This window comes from Polyergus mexicanus, unplaced genomic scaffold (genome assembly GCF_030449975.1).
Source record: "Polyergus mexicanus isolate NDT 795.1 unplaced genomic scaffold, iyPolMexi1.0 SCAF_37, whole genome shotgun sequence".
In the NCBI taxonomy this organism is placed as follows: Eukaryota; Metazoa; Arthropoda; class Insecta; order Hymenoptera; family Formicidae; genus Polyergus; species Polyergus mexicanus.
Genome location: NW_027223357.1, coordinates 1 through 22,842, shown reverse-complemented (window position 1 = coordinate 22,842; position 22,842 = coordinate 1). Strand labels below are relative to the sequence as shown.

At 30.2% G+C, this 22,842-nt stretch overlaps 3 protein-coding genes and 1 pseudogene across 3 annotated transcripts; all 4 read right to left on the bottom strand.

The window, feature by feature from the left end:
- Positions 1 to 4,500, bottom strand: LOC138943753 (CTP synthase 1-like). Its single transcript, XM_070314689.1, has 11 exons — positions 4,335 to 4,500; positions 2,736 to 2,906; positions 2,544 to 2,629; positions 2,234 to 2,401; positions 1,930 to 2,094; positions 1,515 to 1,802; positions 1,324 to 1,412; positions 943 to 1,241; positions 698 to 805; positions 315 to 530; positions 1 to 101 (listed from the first exon to the last, which is right to left on the bottom strand). The coding sequence occupies exons 1-11, from the start codon at positions 4,498 to 4,500 to the stop codon at positions 1 to 3; spliced, it is 1,857 nt and encodes a 618-aa protein (XP_070170790.1).
- A 1,530-nt stretch (positions 4,501 to 6,030) lies between these two features.
- Positions 6,031 to 10,569, bottom strand: LOC138943751 (CTP synthase 1-like). The gene is made up of 11 exons (XM_070314688.1): positions 10,404 to 10,569; positions 8,777 to 8,947; positions 8,585 to 8,670; positions 8,275 to 8,442; positions 7,971 to 8,135; positions 7,556 to 7,843; positions 7,365 to 7,453; positions 6,984 to 7,282; positions 6,719 to 6,826; positions 6,336 to 6,551; positions 6,031 to 6,131 (listed from the first exon to the last, which is right to left on the bottom strand). The coding sequence occupies exons 1-11, from the start codon at positions 10,567 to 10,569 to the stop codon at positions 6,031 to 6,033; spliced, it is 1,857 nt and encodes a 618-aa protein (XP_070170789.1).
- A 1,804-nt stretch (positions 10,570 to 12,373) lies between these two features.
- Positions 12,374 to 16,609, bottom strand: LOC138943732 (CTP synthase-like; annotated as a pseudogene).
- Positions 16,610 to 18,139: 1,530 nt separating this feature from the next.
- On the bottom strand, positions 18,140 to 21,232 carry LOC138943731 (CTP synthase-like). Its single transcript, XM_070314665.1, has 11 exons — positions 21,184 to 21,232; positions 20,890 to 21,060; positions 20,698 to 20,783; positions 20,424 to 20,555; positions 20,084 to 20,248; positions 19,669 to 19,956; positions 19,478 to 19,566; positions 19,097 to 19,395; positions 18,835 to 18,942; positions 18,445 to 18,660; positions 18,140 to 18,240 (listed from the first exon to the last, which is right to left on the bottom strand). Exons 1-11 carry the CDS (start codon positions 21,230 to 21,232, stop codon positions 18,140 to 18,142), a joined length of 1,704 nt encoding a protein of 567 aa, XP_070170766.1.
- Positions 21,233 to 22,842: the final 1,610 nt, after the last annotated feature.

The following is a 22,842-nucleotide window of genomic DNA, read 5'->3' as shown; positions in this document are numbered from 1 at the left end:
TCAATGCAAAGTATCATTGAGTTCTGTAATATTACTACCACTTCTACTTGCATTACTAGACAACTGCAATTTTGACACTTTCTCCAACATGTAGTCATCGTCTGTAACAATCAACATGACAAATGAGTAAGTTGGAGAAATTTGCATGCAAATTGAAATTATGTCTAATTTTTACATTAAACATACATTTTGCATATATGTGTGTGCGCGCAATTATATTAATATATATTAATTATACTAATTACGTTAATTTAATATAAATTTTTATTTTTTTATATAGTTTTTATATCTTTTTCTAGTTATTTCATTATTACCTGATTCATTATCGCTCTGTTGGCGAGGTGAAAATTTACATCCTCGTGCTACATAATACTTCAGTTTGTCTACACTGGCTAAAATTAAACCGAGGAACGGCGGTGAGGGTTTTAAAGGCCTTGATAGATACTCAGGATGAAACTGCGTAGCTACATAATAACTATGTCCTTCCAATTCGGCGATTTCCATTCGTATATTTTCATCGTCATCACGACCTATTAAACAAAATGTTAGACTATATAGAGTATATATATATATATATATATATATATATATATATATATATATATTGTATTATCTCAATTATGTATAATTAAGATTGTCTATTATATTTACCAAAACTATAACTTTATTGTGTGTGAAAAAATGCAATATAACTCACCTACAAATTTTAAACCAGCTGCTTCTAAATCTGGAACATAATCCGGATTTATTTCATATCTATGCCTATGTCTTTCTTCTATGACATCTTTATTGTCATACAATTTCTCTGTACAGAAAAATATAAAAATAAAATAATATATATATATATATATATATATATATATATATTAAGAATATATCATATATTGTGGCATTGAAAAAAGAAAATTGATCTCAAGTTGAAACATGGATTCTGGTACTTACTTAGGACAGAATTATTGTTACAGAAACGCGTTTGTCTTTTGCCAAGCCTCATAGTTCCCCCCATAATTCCCTGATTGTGCTCTGGCATGTCTATTACCACAGGACTACTAGTATGTGGATCAATTTCTGTAGAGTTCGCCGATTGGAGATTCAATACGTTTCGCGCGAATTCAATGACTGCCGCTTGTAGACCCAGACAGATGCCGAGAAACGGTTTGTTGTTTGTTCTACACCATCGACAGGCCTCCATCTTTCCTTCCAATTCTCTTTTACCGAAGCCACCTGGTACAATAATGCCACTAAACACAACAAATGTATCTTCATTAAAAATTATGGATATAAGAGAAGTACAGAACCATAAAAATATATTGAAATATTTACCTGCTTTTACAAAGCTGTTGCCAAGCCTCATGATACAAGACTGGATTTTCCATTAATGTAATTTGCTCTAGATTAGCAGCTTCAATAAACTGCAATAATATTATTGCATAATCATTCAAAAAATAATAGTACAATATGATTATGTAATATGTATAAAATTATATATATTTCAAATAATTACGACACAGTACCGTCAATTTCAATTTATAACCGGCCTCAATGGCAGCATGTTGCAACGCTTTTGTAACAGAAGCGTAGGAATCCTCGAGTTTTGTATATTTGCCCACTAGAGCGATGTTAACATCTTTCCGCAAATGATCCACGCGATCAGCTAAATCTCGCCATTTTCGCATGAAGAAACGCGGACGCGGTATTCCGATATTCAGTTGCAATCGATCATTGAGAAACTCTATAACGCCTTGATATTCCATAAGAAGTGGTACTCGATATATGGATGTTAAGTCGTGAATAGTGATAACCTGATCAAAATATTTGATGTCACTTAATGTTGATATCAATTAATTACTTACTTTCAAACATTAACAATTTTAATTAATCAATTACGATACAGTTTATTTCTTCATTAAAAATATTTATGATAATTACCTGCTCTGGAGCGACATGACAGAAATTTGAAATTTTTTCTTTGGCAGAATTGCCAATAGGCGTTTCCGATCTACAAACTATTAGATCGGGTGATAAACCTAATCCACGTAACTCCCTCACACTAGATTGCGTTGGTTTCGTCTTGGGTTCACCCGTTGATTTTGGCTAAAAAGTATTTTATATCTCAATAATTACTCAGAAATTATCTTCACAAAAACGTTTAGGGAGTTTCACAAAAATTAATTATGCATTTATTATTGTATGCACATAAAATATAGAAGAGATATGTAAACGAGAATGTAACCTGTGTGTAAAGATTGTAGGCATGTAACGCAGTTACCTGCGGCACTAAAGACACATGGGCAACACAGAAGTTTTCTTTCTTCACTCTAAATTGAAATTGCCTAAATGCTTCTACAAACGGCATCCCCTCTATGTCGCCTATTGTGCCACCTAATTCCACTATGCAAACCTGTAAAGCATTATTAATAAATTATGTAATTAGAATTATATATCACAAATATATAAAGAATATTATGTAAATTAATATTTTTACATATCTTATGGAATTATGTAACATTATATATTATAATAATTCATATTATTAGCAATACCTCTGGTTTAGCTCCATCTTCTGTTACAGACTGATTCGCAACTCTTTCCACCCACTCCTGAATAGCATCAGTGATGTGAGGTACAACTAAAAAATAATATCAATCTTTATTAATTTGTGCAAAAATTGTGTTTTTCTCTCTCTTTCTCTTTCTTATATATAAATATGCGATATTATATAAATAGAGATATACCTTGTACTGTTTTTCCTAGATAATCTCCGTGTCTCTCTTTTGTAATAACATGTTGATAAATTTTTCCCGTTGTTATATTATTGTCCTTATGAAGAGTGATATCCAGAAAACGCTCGTAATTGCCCAAATCAAGATCCACTTCACCACCATCATCGAGTACATAAACTTCTCCTGTTGTACAGAGTAAACAGAAACTTTCCAGTAAGTAACATAAGCAAAATTAAAAAACTGACAGCGGATGTGTCTATAAAAACCCAGTAACATAAGATGTTTCCCTTCGAGGAATGTTTTTACCGCTTACTTGACTGAACAATGGAATGTGGTGATAAGCATCAAGCTTCATTGGACATTAGAAACCATTTCTAAAGGATGAATGAAATTATGCAAACATATTTATATAACAATTACTATACTCTAATAATTAAAATAATTTGTTGATCAATAATAATTTTTAATTGTTCAATCACAGTTAATTGTTTCAGATATATTATTAAACTTTATCTGTATAATAGTTGAAACTATATGAGAAATAATTTAGTACTAATTTGATCCTATATGCAATTAATTTAATCATATATAATTTTATAAAAAATGTTAAAAATGTTATTATATTACTTTAATTTTATTAATAATATATAATATAATTATATAATTTTTAAAAATAAGACATACATCAATTTTAACATCAATTTTAATGTTACTTTTTTTATTGTGCTTTTTCTCTCCAGCTCTACATTTTCTATCTACATTTTTTTGAATGTAGGAAATGCATGTATAGAACCGGAAGATGCCTAAAAACATATTCAGATGGATTCGTATAGTGTAGAATATTTGCATAGAAAAATAAATTAACTTGGGGCTTAAAATGAATATTCTTCTATTATTGCACTATATACAATATATACATATATATATATATATATATATATATGCGTAATTAATTTTATTTGTGTACATATATATTTTATATAGCTATAAAAATTCATCTGACCTCATTCGATAAATCTTAATTAATTATTAAATAGCGTGGCGGCAGCATGCAAAATGGCGTAAGCACATGGCTGAAAATTTTACCGCCATAAAGGCACTCACTTATCGTGGAATTTAATTTAGCGATTTTTATTCAATTTTATCACACAACTGTATGGTTTATTCAGATAAAAAATTTTGTAATTTATTTCTTTTCTATCGATAATCAAAAAATAGACAGAAAACAGAGATAGAAATATCGGCAAGACGATTTGAATTAAACCTCGCGCAACACACATGTGTATATATATATATATATATATATATGTGTGTGTGTGTGTGTGTGTGCGTGCGTGTGTGTGTGTGTGTATAACCCTTTATAAATTATATTCAAATGAAAAAAAAATTTCTGTAATGTTAAGAAACGAGAAATCAGGAGCTAGAATCACGGAAGAAGCGATCTTTACGCAATAACGTGCAACTGCTGCGATCGCAATAAAGTCCCGTATCAATAGCACAGGAAATTGAACTCAATTTTATACCGATTGATGTCGAACATGCTAACGAAAAAACCGCTGTTTTTTCAAATATTATGGCACAATGATGTGCAGAAATTAATATCGCGCTCACCGTGCTCGTAGGGCGAGAACGTCCCGGCATCGATATTGATATAAGGATCAATCTTGATGGATGTCACGCGAATGTTACAGTGTTTGAGGATAGTGCCGAACGAGCTGGCGATGACACCCTTGCCCACGCCGCTGATCACACCGCCGGTCACCAGAATATACTTCATGATTTAGCTAACTGATTCTCGATGATTTGAGATGAATATGGATACTCCGCTACAAGTTCGTAAATGTCAGTACAACTTGGATATGAATTGAACCGAACTTAACACTGCACTGTATAAATCGCATCACGGTTCACGATATGTAAAGTATAGCGTTATGCCCGCGCTTGCGCGCTGCAAGATTTTTATAGGGTAAAAGTACCAAAGCTATAGCTTTGTCACAGACTTTCAGTAGTAAAGAAAGATATGTGTATGAGTGAAATTTCTAACCAATAGAATGTGCATGTCCAGAATTGACAAATCAGATTTCATATAACTAGTTGCATATCTAGATATTTGTAAATTTTTGTATTATATACTTTCTTTCATTTGTATCGTCTTTTAATATAGATAATTTTTTTATATGAATTTGAAATTAAAATTCAAACCGCAAAAATTTAAGGTCTCAAATATGAGTAAAATATCAGGCGAACATAATTATAAGAAGAAATACAAATTAAAATTTTAAGTTTTGCAATATTTCAAACATTTTAATTTTATTAATTATCTTTTTTCGTTAATATTATATCAACAAGACTAGACTAGACTATGATAAGTTAATTGTCGCTATAATTCAAAGAATCTTTATAATCATTATATAATTTATAAAAGACAAATCATGTTTTTAGAAAGAGATTATGATTTCGGCTTGTATATAATTAAATTAAATCTTTAAAATCTAGATTCACATATACATATATATTTCATTTGATCTGAAACATATTAATATTTTTATCAATACATACAAACATACAAGAAATTTTTACGTTTAAACATGACATAATTTATTACAAAATATAAAACTTATAATATCTAATAAAATTCGTATTAGGTATACACTACTACATTATACATTATGTACAATATAACAATTGTTTGATATACATGAGATTATAATAAAATTATAATATTTCGGGACACTCTCTCTATCCCTCATCCTGAATACTTTGTACGTATAAAAAATTAGTTTGTCGATATAAAAAATGTAGTTTGAATACTGCAGACTTACAATTGAAATAGTGTATTATAATATCATAAACACTATTTATTCCCTCATAACATTTTAACTTATTAAAATTATATAAATTTAAATCTCTGGTATAAGACGATGTATTAAAATGATGAAATCTATTTTCTATAAGAACCTGTTTACATATATATATTTAACCAAAACATGAGATTTCATAGTAACTTATATGAGATACAGACTCATTCCTAAAGTTATCATAAATTATATATTTGTATTTATAGTTGTTGCTGCTTGTAAGCTATATTAGGATTCTAACTTCTGTTTTCAGTTATAGCAAGATTTAAATTTATATTATTAATATATATATATATATATATTGTACAAATATATACTTATCACATATTCATGTATTTATTATGTTTCAATTTTTAATCATGAATTATGTAAGACTAGAGAAAGACATGTGGATCAGATTATAGGAAAATGGAATGATACAAAATAAATTTGCGATAATAAAATTTCACTCAATGCAAAGTATCATTGAGTTCTGTAATATTACTACCACTTCTACTTGCATTACTAGACAACTGCAATTTTGACACTTTCTCCAACATGTAGTCATCGTCTGTAACAATCAACATGACAAATGAGTAAGTTGGAGAAATTTGCATGCAAATTGAAATTATGTCTAATTTTTACATCAAACATACATTTTGCATATATGTGTGTGCGCGCAATTATATTAATATATATTAATTATACTAATTACGTTAATTTAATATAAATTTTTATTTTTTTATATATCTTTTTCTAGTTATTTCATTATTACCTGATTCATTATCGCTCTGTTGGCGAGGTGAAAATTTACATCCTCGTGCTACATAATACTTCAGTTTGTCTACACTGGCTAAAATTAAACCGAGGAACGGCGGTGAGGGTTTTAAAGGCCTTGATAGATACTCAGGATGAAACTGCGTAGCTACATAATAACTATGTCCTTCCAATTCGGCGATTTCCATTCGTATATTTTCATCGTCATCACGACCTATTAAACAAAATGTTAGACTATATAGAGTATATATATATATATATATATATATATATATATATATATATATATTATATTATCTCAATTATGTATAATTAAGATTGTCTATTATATTTACCAAAACTATAACTTTATTGTGTGTGAAAAAATGCAATATAACTCACCTACAAATTTTAAACCAGCTGCTTCTAAATCTGGAACATAATCCGGATTTATTTCATATCTATGCCTATGTCTTTCTTCTATGACATCTTTATTGTCATACAATTTCTCTGTACAGAAAAATATAAAAATAAAATAATATATATATATATATATATATATATATATATATATATATATATATATATATATTAAGAATATATCATATATTGTGGCATTGAAAAAAGAAAATTGATCTCAAGTTGAAACATGGATTCTGGTACTTACTTAGGACAGAATTATTGTTACAGAAACGCGTTTGTCTTTTGCCAAGCCTCATAGTTCCCCCCATAATTCCCTGATTGTGCTCTGGCATGTCTATTACCACAGGACTACTAGTATGTGGATCAATTTCTGTAGAGTTCGCCGATTGGAGATTCAATACGTTTCGCGCGAATTCAATGACTGCCGCTTGTAGACCCAGACAGATGCCGAGAAACGGTTTGTTGTTTGTTCTACACCATCGACAGGCCTCCATCTTTCCTTCCAATCCTCTTTTACCGAAGCCACCTGGTACAATAATGCCACTAAACACAACAAATGTATCTTCATTAAAAATTATGGATATAAGAGAAGTACAGAACCATAAAAATATATTGAAATATTTACCTGCTTTTACAAAGCTGTTGCCAAGCCTCATGATACAAGACTGGATTTTCCATTAATGTAATTTGCTCTAGATTAGCAGCTTCAATAAACTGCAATAATATTATTGCATAATCATTCAAAAAATAATAGTACAATATGATTATGTAATATGTATAAAATTATATATATTTCAAATAATTACGACACAGTACCGTCAATTTCAATTTATAACCGGCCTCAATGGCAGCATGTTGCAACGCTTTTGTAACAGAAGCGTAGGAATCCTCGAGTTTTGTATATTTGCCCACTAGAGCGATGTTAACATCTTTCCGCAAATGATCCACGCGATCAGCTAAATCTCGCCATTTTCGCATGAAGAAACGCGGACGCGGTATTCCGATATTCAGTTGCAATCGATCATTGAGAAACTCTATAACGCCTTGATATTCCATAAGAAGTGGTACTCGATATATGGATGTTAAGTCGTGAATAGTGATAACCTGATCAAAATATTTGATGTCACTTAATGTTGATATCAATTAATTACTTACTTTCAAACATTAACAATTTTAATTAATCAATTACGATACAGTTTATTTCTTCATTAAAAATATTTATGATAATTACCTGCTCTGGAGCGACATGACAGAAATTTGAAATTTTTTCTTTGGCAGAATTGCCAATAGGCGTTTCCGATCTACAAACTATTAGATCGGGTGATAAACCTAATCCACGTAACTCCCTCACACTAGATTGCGTTGGTTTCGTCTTGGGTTCACCCGTTGATTTTGGCTAAAAAGTATTTTATATCTCAATAATTACTCAGAAATTATCTTCACAAAAACGTTTAGGGAGTTTCACAAAAATTAATTATGCATTTATTATTGTATGCACATAAAATATAGAAGAGATATGTAAACGAGAATGTAACCTGTGTGTAAAGATTGTAGGCATGTAACGCAGTTACCTGCGGCACTAAAGACACATGGGCAACACAGAAGTTTTCTTTCTTCACTCTAAATTGAAATTGCCTAAATGCTTCTACAAACGGCATCCCCTCTATGTCGCCTATTGTGCCACCTAATTCCACTATGCAAACCTGTAAAGCATTATTAATAAATTATGTAATTAGAATTATATATCACAAATATATAAAGAATATTATGTAAATTAATATTTTTACATATCTTATGGAATTATGTAACATTATATATTATAATAATTCATATTATTAGCAATACCTCTGGTTTAGCTCCATCTTCTGTTACAGACTGATTCGCAACTCTTTCCACCCACTCCTGAATAGCATCAGTGATGTGAGGTACAACTAAAAAATAATATCAATCTTTATTAATTTGTGCAAAAATTGTGTTTTTCTCTCTCTTTCTCTTTCTTATATATAAATATGCGATATTATATAAATAGAGATATACCTTGTACTGTTTTTCCTAGATAATCTCCGTGTCTCTCTTTTGTAATAACATGTTGATAAATTTTTCCCGTTGTTATATTATTGTCCTTATGAAGAGTGATATCCAGAAAACGCTCGTAATTGCCCAAATCAAGATCCACTTCACCACCATCATCGAGTACATAAACTTCTCCTGTTGTACAGAGTAAACAGAAACTTTCCAGTAAGTAACATAAGCAAAATTAAAAAACTGACAGCGGATGTGTCTATAAAAACCCAGTAACATAAGATGTTTCCCTTCGAGGAATGTTTTTACCGCTTACTTGACTGAACAATGGAATGTGGTGATAAGCATCAAGCTTCATTGGACATTAGAAACCATTTCTAAAGGATGAATGAAATTATGCAAACATATTTATATAACAATTACTATACTCTAATAATTAAAATAATTTGTTGATCAATAATAATTTTTAATTGTTCAATCACAGTTAATTGTTTCAGATATATTATTAAACTTTATCTGTATAATAGTTGAAACTATATGAGAAATAATTTAGTACTAATTTGATCCTATATGCAATTAATTTAATCATATATAATTTTATAAAAAATGTTAAAAATGTTATTATATTACTTTAATTTTATTAATAATATATAATATAATTATATAATTTTTAAAAATAAGACATACATCAATTTTAACATCAATTTTAATGTTACTTTTTTTATTGTGCTTTTTCTCTCCAGCTCTACATTTTCTATCTACATTTTTTTGAATGTAGGAAATGCATGTATAGAACCGGAAGATGCCTAAAAACATATTCAGATGGATTCGTATAGTGTAGAATATTTGCATAGAAAAATAAATTAACTTGGGGCTTAAAATGAATATTCTTCTATTATTGCACTATATACAATATATACATATATATATATATATATATATATATATATGCGTAATTAATTTTATTTGTGTACATATATATTTTATATAGCTATAAAAATTCATCTGACCTCATTCGATAAATCTTAATTAATTATTAAATAGCGTGGCGGCAGCATGCAAAATGGCGTAAGCACATGGCTGAAAATTTTACCGCCATAAAGGCACTCACTTATCGTGGAATTTAATTTAGCGATTTTTATTCAATTTTATCACACAACTGTATGGTTTATTCAGATAAAAAATTTTGTAATTTATTTCTTTTCTATCGATAATCAAAAAATAGACAGAAAACAGTGATAGAAATATCGGCAAGACGATTTGAATTAAACCTCGCGCAACACACATGTGTATATATATATATATATATATATATGTGTGTGTGTGTGTGTGTGTGTGTGTGTGTGTGTGTGTGTGTGTGTGTGCGTGTGTGTGTGTGTGTATAACCCTTTATAAATTATATTCAAATGAAAAAAAAATTTCTGTAATGTTAAGAAACGAGAAATCAGGAGCTAGAATCACGGAAGAAGCGATCTTTACGCAATAACGTGCAACTGCTGCGATCGCAATAAAGTCCCGTATCAATAGCACAGGAAATTGAACTCAATTTTATACCGATTGATGTCGAACATGCTAACGAAAAAACCGCTGTTTTTTCAAATATTATGGCACAATGATGTGCAGAAATTAATATCGCGCTCACCGTGCTCGTAGGGCGAGAACGTCCCGGCATCGATATTGATATAAGGATCAATCTTGATGGATGTCACGCGAATGTTACAGTGTTTGAGGATAGTGCCGAACGAGCTGGCGATGACACCCTTGCCCACGCCGCTCATCACACCGCCGGTCACCAGAATATACTTCATGATTTAGCTAACTGATTCTCGATGATTTGAGATGAATATGAGATGAATATAATACTCCGCTACAAGTTCGTAAATGTCAGTACAACTTGGATATGAATTGAACCGAACTTAACACTGCACTGTATAAATCGCATCACGGTTCACGATATGTAAAGTATAGCGTTATGCCCGCGCTTGCGCGCTGCAAGATTTTTATAGGGTAAAAGTACCAAAGCTATAGCTTTGTCACAGACTTTCAGTAGTAAAGAAAGATATGTGTATGAGTGAAATTTCTAACCAATAGAATGTGCATGTCCAGAATTGACAAATCAGATTTCATATAACTAGTTGCATATCTAGATATTTGTAAATTTTTGTATTATATACTTTCTTTCATTTGTATCGTCTTTTAATATAGATAATTTTTTTATATGAATTTGAAATTAAAATTCAAACCGCAAAAATTTAAGGTCTCAAATATGAGTAAAATATCAGGCGAACATAATTATAAGAAGAAATACAAATTAAAATTTTAAGTTTTGCAATATTTCAAACATTTTAATTTTATTAATTATCTTTTTTCGTTAATATTATATCAACAAGACTAGACTAGACTATGATAAGTTAATTGTCGCTATAATTCAAAGAATCTTTATAATCATTATATAATTTATAAAAGACAAATCATGTTTTTAGAAAGAGATTATGATTTCGGCTTGTATATAATTAAATTAAATCTTTAAAATCTAGATTCACATATACATATATATTTCATTTGATCTGAAACATATTAATATTTTTATCAATACATACAAACATACAAGAAATTTTTACGTTTAAACATGACATAATTTATTACAAAATATAAAACTTATAATATCTAATAAAATTCGTATTAGGTATACACTACTACATTATACATTATGTACAATATAACAATTGTTTGATATACATGAGATTATAATAAAATTATAATATTTCGGGACACTCTCTCTATCCCTCATCCTGAATACTTTGTACGTATAAAAAATTAGTTTGTCGATATAAAAAATGTAGTTTGAATACTGCAGACTTACAATTGAAATAGTGTATTATAATATCATAAACACTATTTATTCCCTCATAACATTTTAACTTATTAAAATTATATAAATTTAAATCTCTGGTATAAGACGATGTATTAAAATGATGAAATCTATTTTCTATAAGAACCTGTTTACATATATATATTTAACCAAAACATGAGATTTCATAGTAACTTATATGAGATACAGACTCATTCCTAAAGTTATCATAAATTATATATTTGTATTTATAGTTGTTGCTGCTTGTAAGCTATATTAGGATTCTAACTTCTGTTTTCAGTTATAGCAAGATTTAAATTTATATTATTAATATATATATATATATATATTGTACAAATATATACTTATCACATATTCATGTATTTATTATGTTTCAATTTTTAATCATGAATTATGTAAGACTAGAGAAAGACATGTGGATCAGATTATAGGAAAATGGAATGATACAAAATAAATTTGCGATAATAAAATTTCACTCAATGCAAAGTATCATTGAGTTCTGTAATATTACTACCACTTCTACTTGCATTACTAGACAACTGCAATTTTGACACTTTCTCCAACATGTAGTCATCGTCTGTAACAATCAACATGACAAATGAGTAAGTTGGAGAAATTTGCATGCAAATTGAAATTATGTCTAATTTTTACATTAAACATACATTTTGCATATATGTGTGTGCGCGCAATTATATTAATATATATTAATTATACTAATTACGTTAATTTAATATAAATTTTTATTTTTTTATATAGTTTTTATATCTTTTTCTAGTTATTTCATTATTACCTGATTCATTATCGCTCTGTTGGCGAGGTGAAAATTTACATCCTCGTGCTACATAATACTTCAGTTTGTCTACACTGGCTAAAATTAAACCGAGGAACGGCGGTGAGGGTTTTAAAGGCCTTGATAGATACTCAGGATGAAACTGCGTAGCTACATAATAACTATGTCCTTCCAATTCGGCGATTTCCATTCGTATATTTTCATCGTCATCACGACCTATTAAACAAAATGTTAGACTATATAGAGTATATATATATATATATATATATATATATATATATATATATATATATTGTATTATCTCAATTATGTATAATTAAGATTGTCTATTATATTTACCAAAACTATAACTTTATTGTGTGTGAAAAAATGCAATATAACTCACCTACAAATTTTAAACCAGCTGCTTCTAAATCTGGAACATAATCCGGATTTATTTCATATCTATGCCTATGTCTTTCTTCTATGACATCTTTATTGTCATACAATTTCTCTGTACAGAAAAATATAAAAATAAAATAATATATATATATATATATATATATATATATATTAAGAATATATCATATATTGTGGCATTGAAAAAAGAAAATTGATCTCAAGTTGAAACATGGATTCTGGTACTTACTTAGGACAGAATTATTGTTACAGAAACGCGTTTGTCTTTTGCCAAGCCTCATAGTTCCCCCCATAATTCCCTGATTGTGCTCTGGCATGTCTATTACCACAGGACTACTAGTATGTGGATCAATTTCTGTAGAGTTCGCCGATTGGAGATTCAATACGTTTCGCGCGAATTCAATGACTGCCGCTTGTAGACCCAGACAGATGCCGAGAAACGGTTTGTTGTTTGTTCTACACCATCGACAGGCCTCCATCTTTCCTTCCAATTCTCTTTTACCGAAGCCACCTGGTACAATAATGCCACTAAACACAACAAATGTATCTTCATTAAAAATTATGGATATAAGAGAAGTACAGAACCATAAAAATATATTGAAATATTTACCTGCTTTTACAAAGCTGTTGCCAAGCCTCATGATACAAGACTGGATTTTCCATTAATGTAATTTGCTCTAGATTAGCAGCTTCAATAAACTGCAATAATATTATTGCATAATCATTCAAAAAATAATAGTACAATATGATTATGTAATATGTATAAAATTATATATATTTCAAATAATTACGACACAGTACCGTCAATTTCAATTTATAACCGGCCTCAATGGCAGCATGTTGCAACGCTTTGTAACAGAAGCGTAGGAATCCTCGAGTTTTGTATATTTGCCCACTAGAGCGATGTTAACATCTTTCCGCAAATGATCCACGCGATCAGCTAAATCTCGCCATTTTCGCATGAAGAAACGCGGACGCGGTATTCCGATATTCAGTTGCAATCGATCATTGAGAAACTCTATAACGCCTTGATATTCCATAAGAAGTGGTACTCGATATATGGATGTTAAGTCGTGAATAGTGATAACCTGATCAAAATATTTGATGTCACTTAATGTTGATATCAATTAATTACTTACTTTCAAACATTAACAATTTTAATTAATCAATTACGATACAGTTTATTTCTTCATTAAAAATATTTATGATAATTACCTGCTCTGGAGCGACATGACAGAAATTTGAAATTTTTTCTTTGGCAGAATTGCCAATAGGCGTTTCCGATCTACAAACTATTAGATCGGGTGATAAACCTAATCCACGTAACTCCCTCACACTAGATTGCGTTGGTTTCGTCTTGGGTTCACCCGTTGATTTTGGCTAAAAAGTATTTTATATCTCAATAATTACTCAGAAATTATCTTCACAAAAACGTTTAGGGAGTTTCACCAAAAATTAATTATGCATTTATTATTGTATGCACATAAAATATAGAAGAGATATGTAAACGAGAATGTAACCTGTGTGTAAAGATTGTAGGCATGTAACGCAGTTACCTGCGGCACTAAAGACACATGGGCAACACAGAAGTTTTCTTTCTTCACTCTAAATTGAAATTGCCTAAATGCTTCTACAAACGGCATCCCCTCTATGTCGCCTATTGTGCCACCTAATTCCACTATGCAAACCTGTAAAGCATTATTAATAAATTATGTAATTAGAATTATATATCACAAATATATAAAGAATATTATGTAAATTAATATTTTTACATATCTTATGGAATTATGTAACATTATATATTATAATAATTCATATTATTAGCAATACCTCTGGTTTAGCTCCATCTTCTGTTACAGACTGATTCGCAACTCTTTCCACCCACTCCTGAATAGCATCAGTGATGTGAGGTACAACTAAAAAATAATATCAATCTTTATTAATTTGTGCAAAAATTGTGTTTTTCTCTCTCTTTCTCTTTCTTATATATAAATATGCGATATTATATAAATAGAGATATACCTTGTACTGTTTTTCCTAGATAATCTCCGTGTCTCTCTTTTGTAATAACATGTTGATAAATTTTTCCCGTTGTTATATTATTGTCCTTATGAAGAGTGATATCCAGAAAACGCTCGTAATTGCCCAAATCAAGATCCACTTCACCACCATCATCGAGTACATAAACTTCTCCTGTTGTACAGAGTAAACAGAAACTTTCCAGTAAGTAACATAAGCAAAATTAAAAAACTGACAGCGGATGTGTCTATAAAAACCCAGTAACATAAGATGTTTCCCTTCGAGGAATGTTTTTACCGCTTACTTGACTGAACAATGGAATGTGGTGATAAGCATCAAGCTTCATTGGACATTAGAAACCATTTCTAAAGGATGAATGAAATTATGCAAACATATTTATATAACAATTACTATACTCTAATAATTAAAATAATTTGTTGATCAATAATAATTTTTAATTGTTCAATCACAGTTAATTGTTTCAGATATATTATTAAACTTTATCTGTATAATAGTTGAAACTATATGAGAAATAATTTAGTACTAATTTGATCCTATATGCAATTAATTTAATCATATATAATTTTATAAAAAATGTTAAAAATGTTATTATATTACTTTAATTTTATTAATAATATATAATATAATTATATAATTTTTAAAAATAAGACATACATCAATTTTAACATCAATTTTAATGTTACTTTTTTTATTGTGCTTTTTCTCTCCAGCTCTACATTTTCTATCTACATTTTTTTGAATGTAGGAAATGCATGTATAGAACCGGAAGATGCCTAAAAACATATTCAGATGGATTCGTATAGTGTAGAATATTTGCATAGAAAAATAAATTAACTTGGGGCTTAAAATGAATATTCTTCTATTATTGCACTATATACAATATATACATATATATATATATATATATATATATGCGTAATTAATTTTATTTGTGTACATATATATTTTATATAGCTATAAAAATTCATCTGACCTCATTCGATAAATCTTAATTAATTATTAAATAGCGTGGCGGCAGCATGCAAAATGGCGTAAGCACATGGCTGAAAATTTTACCGCCATAAAGGCACTCACTTATCGTGGAATTTAATTTAGCGATTTTTATTCAATTTTATCACACAACTGTATGGTTTATTCAGATAAAAAATTTTGTAATTTATTTCTTTTCTATCGATAATCAAAAAATAGACAGAAAACAGAGATAGAAATATCGGCAAGACGATTTGAATTAAACCTCGCGCAACACACATGTGTATATATATATATATATATATATATGTGTGTGTGTGTGTGTGTGTGCGTGCGTGTGTGTGTGTGTGTATAACCCTTTATAAATTATATTCAAATGAAAAAAAAATTTCTGTAATGTTAAGAAACGAGAAATCAGGAGCTAGAATCACGGAAGAAGCGATCTTTACGCAATAACGTGCAACTGCTGCGATCGCAATAAAGTCCCGTATCAATAGCACAGGAAATTGAACTCAATTTTATACCGATTGATGTCGAACATGCTAACGAAAAAACCGCTGTTTTTTCAAATATTATGGCACAATGATGTGCAGAAATTAATATCGCGCTCACCGTGCTCGTAGGGCGAGAACGTCCCGGCATCGATATTGATATAAGGATCAATCTTGATGGATGTCACGCGAATGTTACAGTGTTTGAGGATAGTGCCGAACGAGCTGGCGATGACACCCTTGCCCACGCCGCTGATCACACCGCCGGTCACCAGAATATACTTCATGATTTAGCTAACTGATTCTCGATGATTTGAGATGAATATGGATACTCCGCTACAAGTTCGTAAATGTCAGTACAACTTGGATATGAATTGAACCGAACTTAACACTGCACTGTATAAATCGCATCACGGTTCACGATATGTAAAGTATAGCGTTATGCCCGCGCTTGCGCGCTGCAAGATTTTTATAGGGTAAAAGTACCAAAGCTATAGCTTTGTCACAGACTTTCAGTAGTAAAGAAAGATATGTGTATGAGTGAAATTTCTAACCAATAGAATGTGCATGTCCAGAATTGACAAATCAGATTTCATATAACTAGTTGCATATCTAGATATTTGTAAATTTTTGTATTATATACTTTCTTTCATTTGTATCGTCTTTTAATATAGATAATTTTTTTATATGAATTTGAAATTAAAATTCAAACCGCAAAAATTTAAGGTCTCAAATATGAGTAAAATATCAGGCGAACATAATTATAAGAAGAAATACAAATTAAAATTTTAAGTTTTGCAATATTTCAAACATTTTAATTTTATTAATTATCTTTTTTCGTTAATATTATATCAACAAGACTAGACTAGACTATGATAAGTTAATTGTCGCTATAATTCAAAGAATCTTTATAATCATTATATAATTTATAAAAGACAAATCATGTTTTTAGAAAGAGATTATGATTTCGGCTTGTATATAATTAAATTAAATCTTTAAAATCTAGATTCACATATACATATATATTTCATTTGATCTGAAACATATTAATATTTTTATCAATACATACAAACATACAAGAAATTTTTACGTTTAAACATGACATAATTTATTACAAAATATAAAACTTATAATATCTAATAAAATTCGTATTAGGTATACACTACTACATTATACATTATGTACAATATAACAATTGTTTGATATACATGAGATTATAATAAAATTATAATATTTCGGGACACTCTCTCTATCCCTCATCCTGAATACTTTGTACGTATAAAAAATTAGTTTGTCGATATAAAAAATGTAGTTTGAATACTGCAGACTTACAATTGAAATAGTGTATTATAATATCATAAACACTATTTATTCCCTCATAACATTTTAACTTATTAAAATTATATAAATTTAAATCTCTGGTATAAGACGATGTATTAAAATGATGAAATCTATTTTCTATAAGAACCTGTTTACATATATATATTTAACCAAAACATGAGATTTCATAGTAACTTATATGAGATACAGACTCATTCCTAAAGTTATCATAAATTATATATTTGTATTTATAGTTGTTGCTGCTTGTAAGCTATATTAGGATTCTAACTTCTGTTTTCAGTTATAGCAAGATTTAAATTTATATTATTAATATATATATATATATATATTGTACAAATATATACTTATCACATATTCATGTATTTATTATGTTTCAATTTTTAATCATGAATTATGTAAGACTAGAGAAAGACATGTGGATCAGATTATAGGAAAATGGAATGATACAAAATAAATTTGCGATAATAAAATTTCACTCAATGCAAAGTATCATTGAGTTCTGTAATATTACTACCACTTCTACTTGCATTACTAGACAACTGCAATTTTGACACTTTCTCCAACATGTAGTCATCGTCTGTAACAATCAACATGACAAATGAGTAAGTTGGAGAAATTTGCATGCAAATTGAAATTATGTCTAATTTTTACATTAAACATACATTTTGCATATATGTGTGTGCGCGCAATTATATTAATATATATTAATTATACTAATTACGTTAATTTAATATAAATTTTTATTTTTTTATATATCTTTTTCTAGTTATTTCATTATTACCTGATTCATTATCGCTCTGTTGGCGAGGTGAAAATTTACATCCTCGTGCTACATAATACTTCAGTTTGTCTACACTGGCTAAAATTAAACCGAGGAACGGCGGTGAGGGTTTTAAAGGCCTTGATAGATACTCAGGATGAAACTGCGTAGCTACATAATAACTATGTCCTTCCAATTCGGCGATTTCCATTCGTATATTTTCATCGTCATCACGACCTATTAAACAAAATGTTAGACTATATAGAGTATATATATATATATATATATATATATATATATATATATATATATATATATATATATTATCTCAATTATGTATAATTAAGATTGTCTATTATATTTACCAAAACTATAACTTTATTGTGTGTGAAAAAATGCAATATAACTCACCTACAAATTTTAAACCAGCTGCTTCTAAATCTGGAACATAATCCGGATTTATTTCATATCTATGCCTATGTCTTTCTTCTATGACATCTTTATTGTCATACAATTTCTCTGTACAGAAAAATATAAAAATAAAATAATATATATATATATATATATATATATATATATATATATATATATATATATATAAGAATATATCATATATTGTGGCATTGAAAAAAGAAAATTGATCTCAAGTTGAAACATGGATTCTGGTACTTACTTAGGACAGAATTATTGTTACAGAAACGCGTTTGTCTTTTGCCAAGCCTCATAGTTCCCCCCATAATTCCCTGATTGTGCTCTGGCATGTCTATTACCACAGGACTACTAGTATGTGGATCAATTTCTGTAGAGTTCGCCGATTGGAGATTCAATACGTTTCGCGCGAATTCAATGACTGCCGCTTGTAGACCCAGACAGATGCCGAGAAACGGTTTGTTGTTTGTTCTACACCATCGACAGGCCTCCATCTTTCCTTCCAATCCTCTTTTACCGAAGCCACCTGGTACAATAATGCCACTAAACACAACAAATGTATCTTCATTAAAAATTATGGATATAAGAGAAGTACAGAACCATAAAAATATATTGAAATATTTACCTGCTTTTACAAAGCTGTTGCCAAGCCTCATGATACAAGACTGGATTTTCCATTAATGTAATTTGCTCTAGATTAGCAGCTTCAATAAACTGCAATAATATTATTGCATAATCATTCAAAAAATAATAGTACAATATGATTATGTAATATGTATAAAATTATATATATTTCAAATAATTACGACACAGTACCGTCAATTTCAATTTATAACCGGCCTCAATGGCAGCATGTTGCAACGCTTTTGTAACAGAAGCGTAGGAATCCTCGAGTTTTGTATATTTGCCCACTAGAGCGATGTTAACATCTTTCCGCAAATGATCCACGCGATCAGCTAAATCTCGCCATTTTCGCATGAAGAAACGCGGACGCGGTATTCCGATATTCAGTTGCAATCGATCATTGAGAAACTCTATAACGCCTTGATATTCCATAAGAAGTGGTACTCGATATATGGATGTTAAGTCGTGAATAGTGATAACCTGATCAAAATATTTGATGTCACTTAATGTTGATATCAATTAATTACTTACTTTCAAACATTAACAATTTTAATTAATCAATTACGATACAGTTTATTTCTTCATTAAAAATATTTATGATAATTACCTGCTCTGGAGCGACATGACAGAAATTTGAAATTTTTTCTTTGGCAGAATTGCCAATAGGCGTTTCCGATCTACAAACTATTAGATCGGGTGATAAACCTAATCCACGTAACTCCCTCACACTAGATTGCGTTGGTTTCGTCTTGGGTTCACCCGTTGATTTTGGCTAAAAAGTATTTTATATCTCAATAATTACTCAGAAATTATCTTCACAAAAACGTTTAGGGAGTTTCACAAAAATTAATTATGCATTTATTATTGTATGCACATAAAATATAGAAGAGATATGTAAACGAGAATGTAACCTGTGTGTAAAGATTGTAGGCATGTAACGCAGTTACCTGCGGCACTAAAGACACATGGGCAACACAGAAGTTTTCTTTCTTCACTCTAAATTGAAATTGCCTAAATGCTTCTACAAACGGCATCCCCTCTATGTCGCCTATTGTGCCACCTAATTCCACTATGCAAACCTGTAAAGCATTATTAATAAATTATGTAATTAGAATTATATATCACAAATATATAAAGAATATTATGTAAATTAATATTTTTACATATCTTATGGAATTATGTAACATTATATATTATAATAATTCATATTATTAGCAATACCTCTGGTTTAGCTCCATCTTCTGTTACAGACTGATTCGCAACTCTTTCCACCCACTCCTGAATAGCATCAGTGATGTGAGGTACAACTAAAAAATAATATCAATCTTTATTAATTTGTGCAAAAATTGTGTTTTTCTCTCTCTTTCTCTTTCTTATATATAAATATGCGATATTATATAAATAGAGATATACCTTGTACTGTTTTTTCTAGATAATCTCCGTGTCTCTCTTTTGTAATAACATGTTGATAAATTTTTCCCGTTGTTATATTATTGTCCTTATGAAGAGTGATATCCAGAAAACGCTCGTAATTGCCCAAATCAAGATCCACTTCACCACCATCATCGAGTACATAAACTTCTCCTGTTGTACAGAGTAAACAGAAACTTTCCAGTAAGTAACATAAGCAAAATTAAAAAACTGACAGCGGATGTGTCTATAAAAACCCAGTAACATAAGATGTTTCCCTTCGAGGAATGTTTTTACCGCTTACTTGACTGAACAATGGAATGTGGTGATAAGCATCAAGCTTCATTGGACATTAGAAACCATTTCTAAAGGATGAATGAAATTATGCAAACATATTTATATAACAATTACTATACTCTAATAATTAAAATAATTTGTTGATCAATAATAATTTTTAATTGTTCAATCACAGTTAATTGTTTCAGATATATTATTAAACTTTATCTGTATAATAGTTGAAACTATATGAGAAATAATTTAGTACTAATTTGATCCTATATGCAATTAATTTAATCATATATAATTTTATAAAAAATGTTAAAAATGTTATTATATTACTTTAATTTTATTAATAATATATAATATAATTATATAATTTTTAAAAATAAGACATACATCAATTTTAACATCAATTTTAATGTTACTTTTTTTATTGTGCTTTTTCTCTCCAGCTCTACATTTTCTATCTACATTTTTTTGAATGTAGGAAATGCATGTATAGAACCGGAAGATGCCTAAAAACATATTCAGATTGTAGCACGCAGGGCCCTATTTATCGTGCGCGGAGCCCTGCGGGCCAGCGTAGCGCGGCGGCGCAGGAGAGGGCAGGAGAGTGTGTGGCGACGACACGCGTCAAGCCTGTGACAAAAGCTCTGTTTATTTTGTAATAATAAACTAATGTCCTGAGAGACCTTGAGTTATTTATCGTGCTACAAATTCAGAAGTGGGATCAAGAATCTAGTACTGCTGTGTGCGTGCGGGACAAAGGACCCATTGAGGTTAGAGCTGCCGTGTGCGTGGTCCATCGAGGAGGAGCGTGAGAAGGGCGTATCCGTGCAATAAAAATAATAGTTTTCTTAACGCAGCTAGGTGCGCGCGATAAAAAGAAATATACTCATTTGCGAACTATTGTATTTAGGATGGATCCGGAAGCACTTAGCGTGGCACAGCTAAAAAAATATTTTGCGGCAACATAAATTGCCTACATATGGACGTAAAGTTGAATTAATTGCAAGGCTACAGCAGGCGGATCCTTCCGGGGCTTGGATTACCGAGGCGGCCCAGCAACAACCGGTTGAAGATGACCTTGAGGACGGCGGCCAGGAAGAGGAGGCGGCGCAGACAAGAGAGGTTATACCGCCGGTAGGTGAAAATTTATCTCAACGAGAAATGGAATTGTTAGCTAGAGAACGCGATATAATGCAAAGAGAGATCGAACTCTTACGTCGGGAAAATGACTTGCTACGAGCGTCTCCAAGGAATAGTTTGTCTACGGTTTCTCGAACTACATTAAATATTAAGAACGTCAGTGATCTTCTCAGCGAGTACAATGGCTCAGGCGATGATTTCGAACGATGGAAGGCTCAGGTCAATTTACTGAGGGATACGTATGAGCTTGACGAAAATGCCGCGAAGGTACTGGTCGGTTCGAAACTGCGGGGGAAAGCAGCCGACTGGTATTTTTCTTTAGTCGAGCATTTGTCAATGAGAGTGGATAGGCTGCTGGAGAAAATGGGCACGATGTTTAACCAGCCCCTGAGCAGATTGGAAAGGAAACGTCAGTTTGAGAATCGAGTATGGGAGAAGAAGGAATCATTTAGCGACTACTGTCACGATAAAGTGATCAAGGGAAATAAAGTTCCTATTGCAGAAGAAGAAATAGTCGATTATATCATC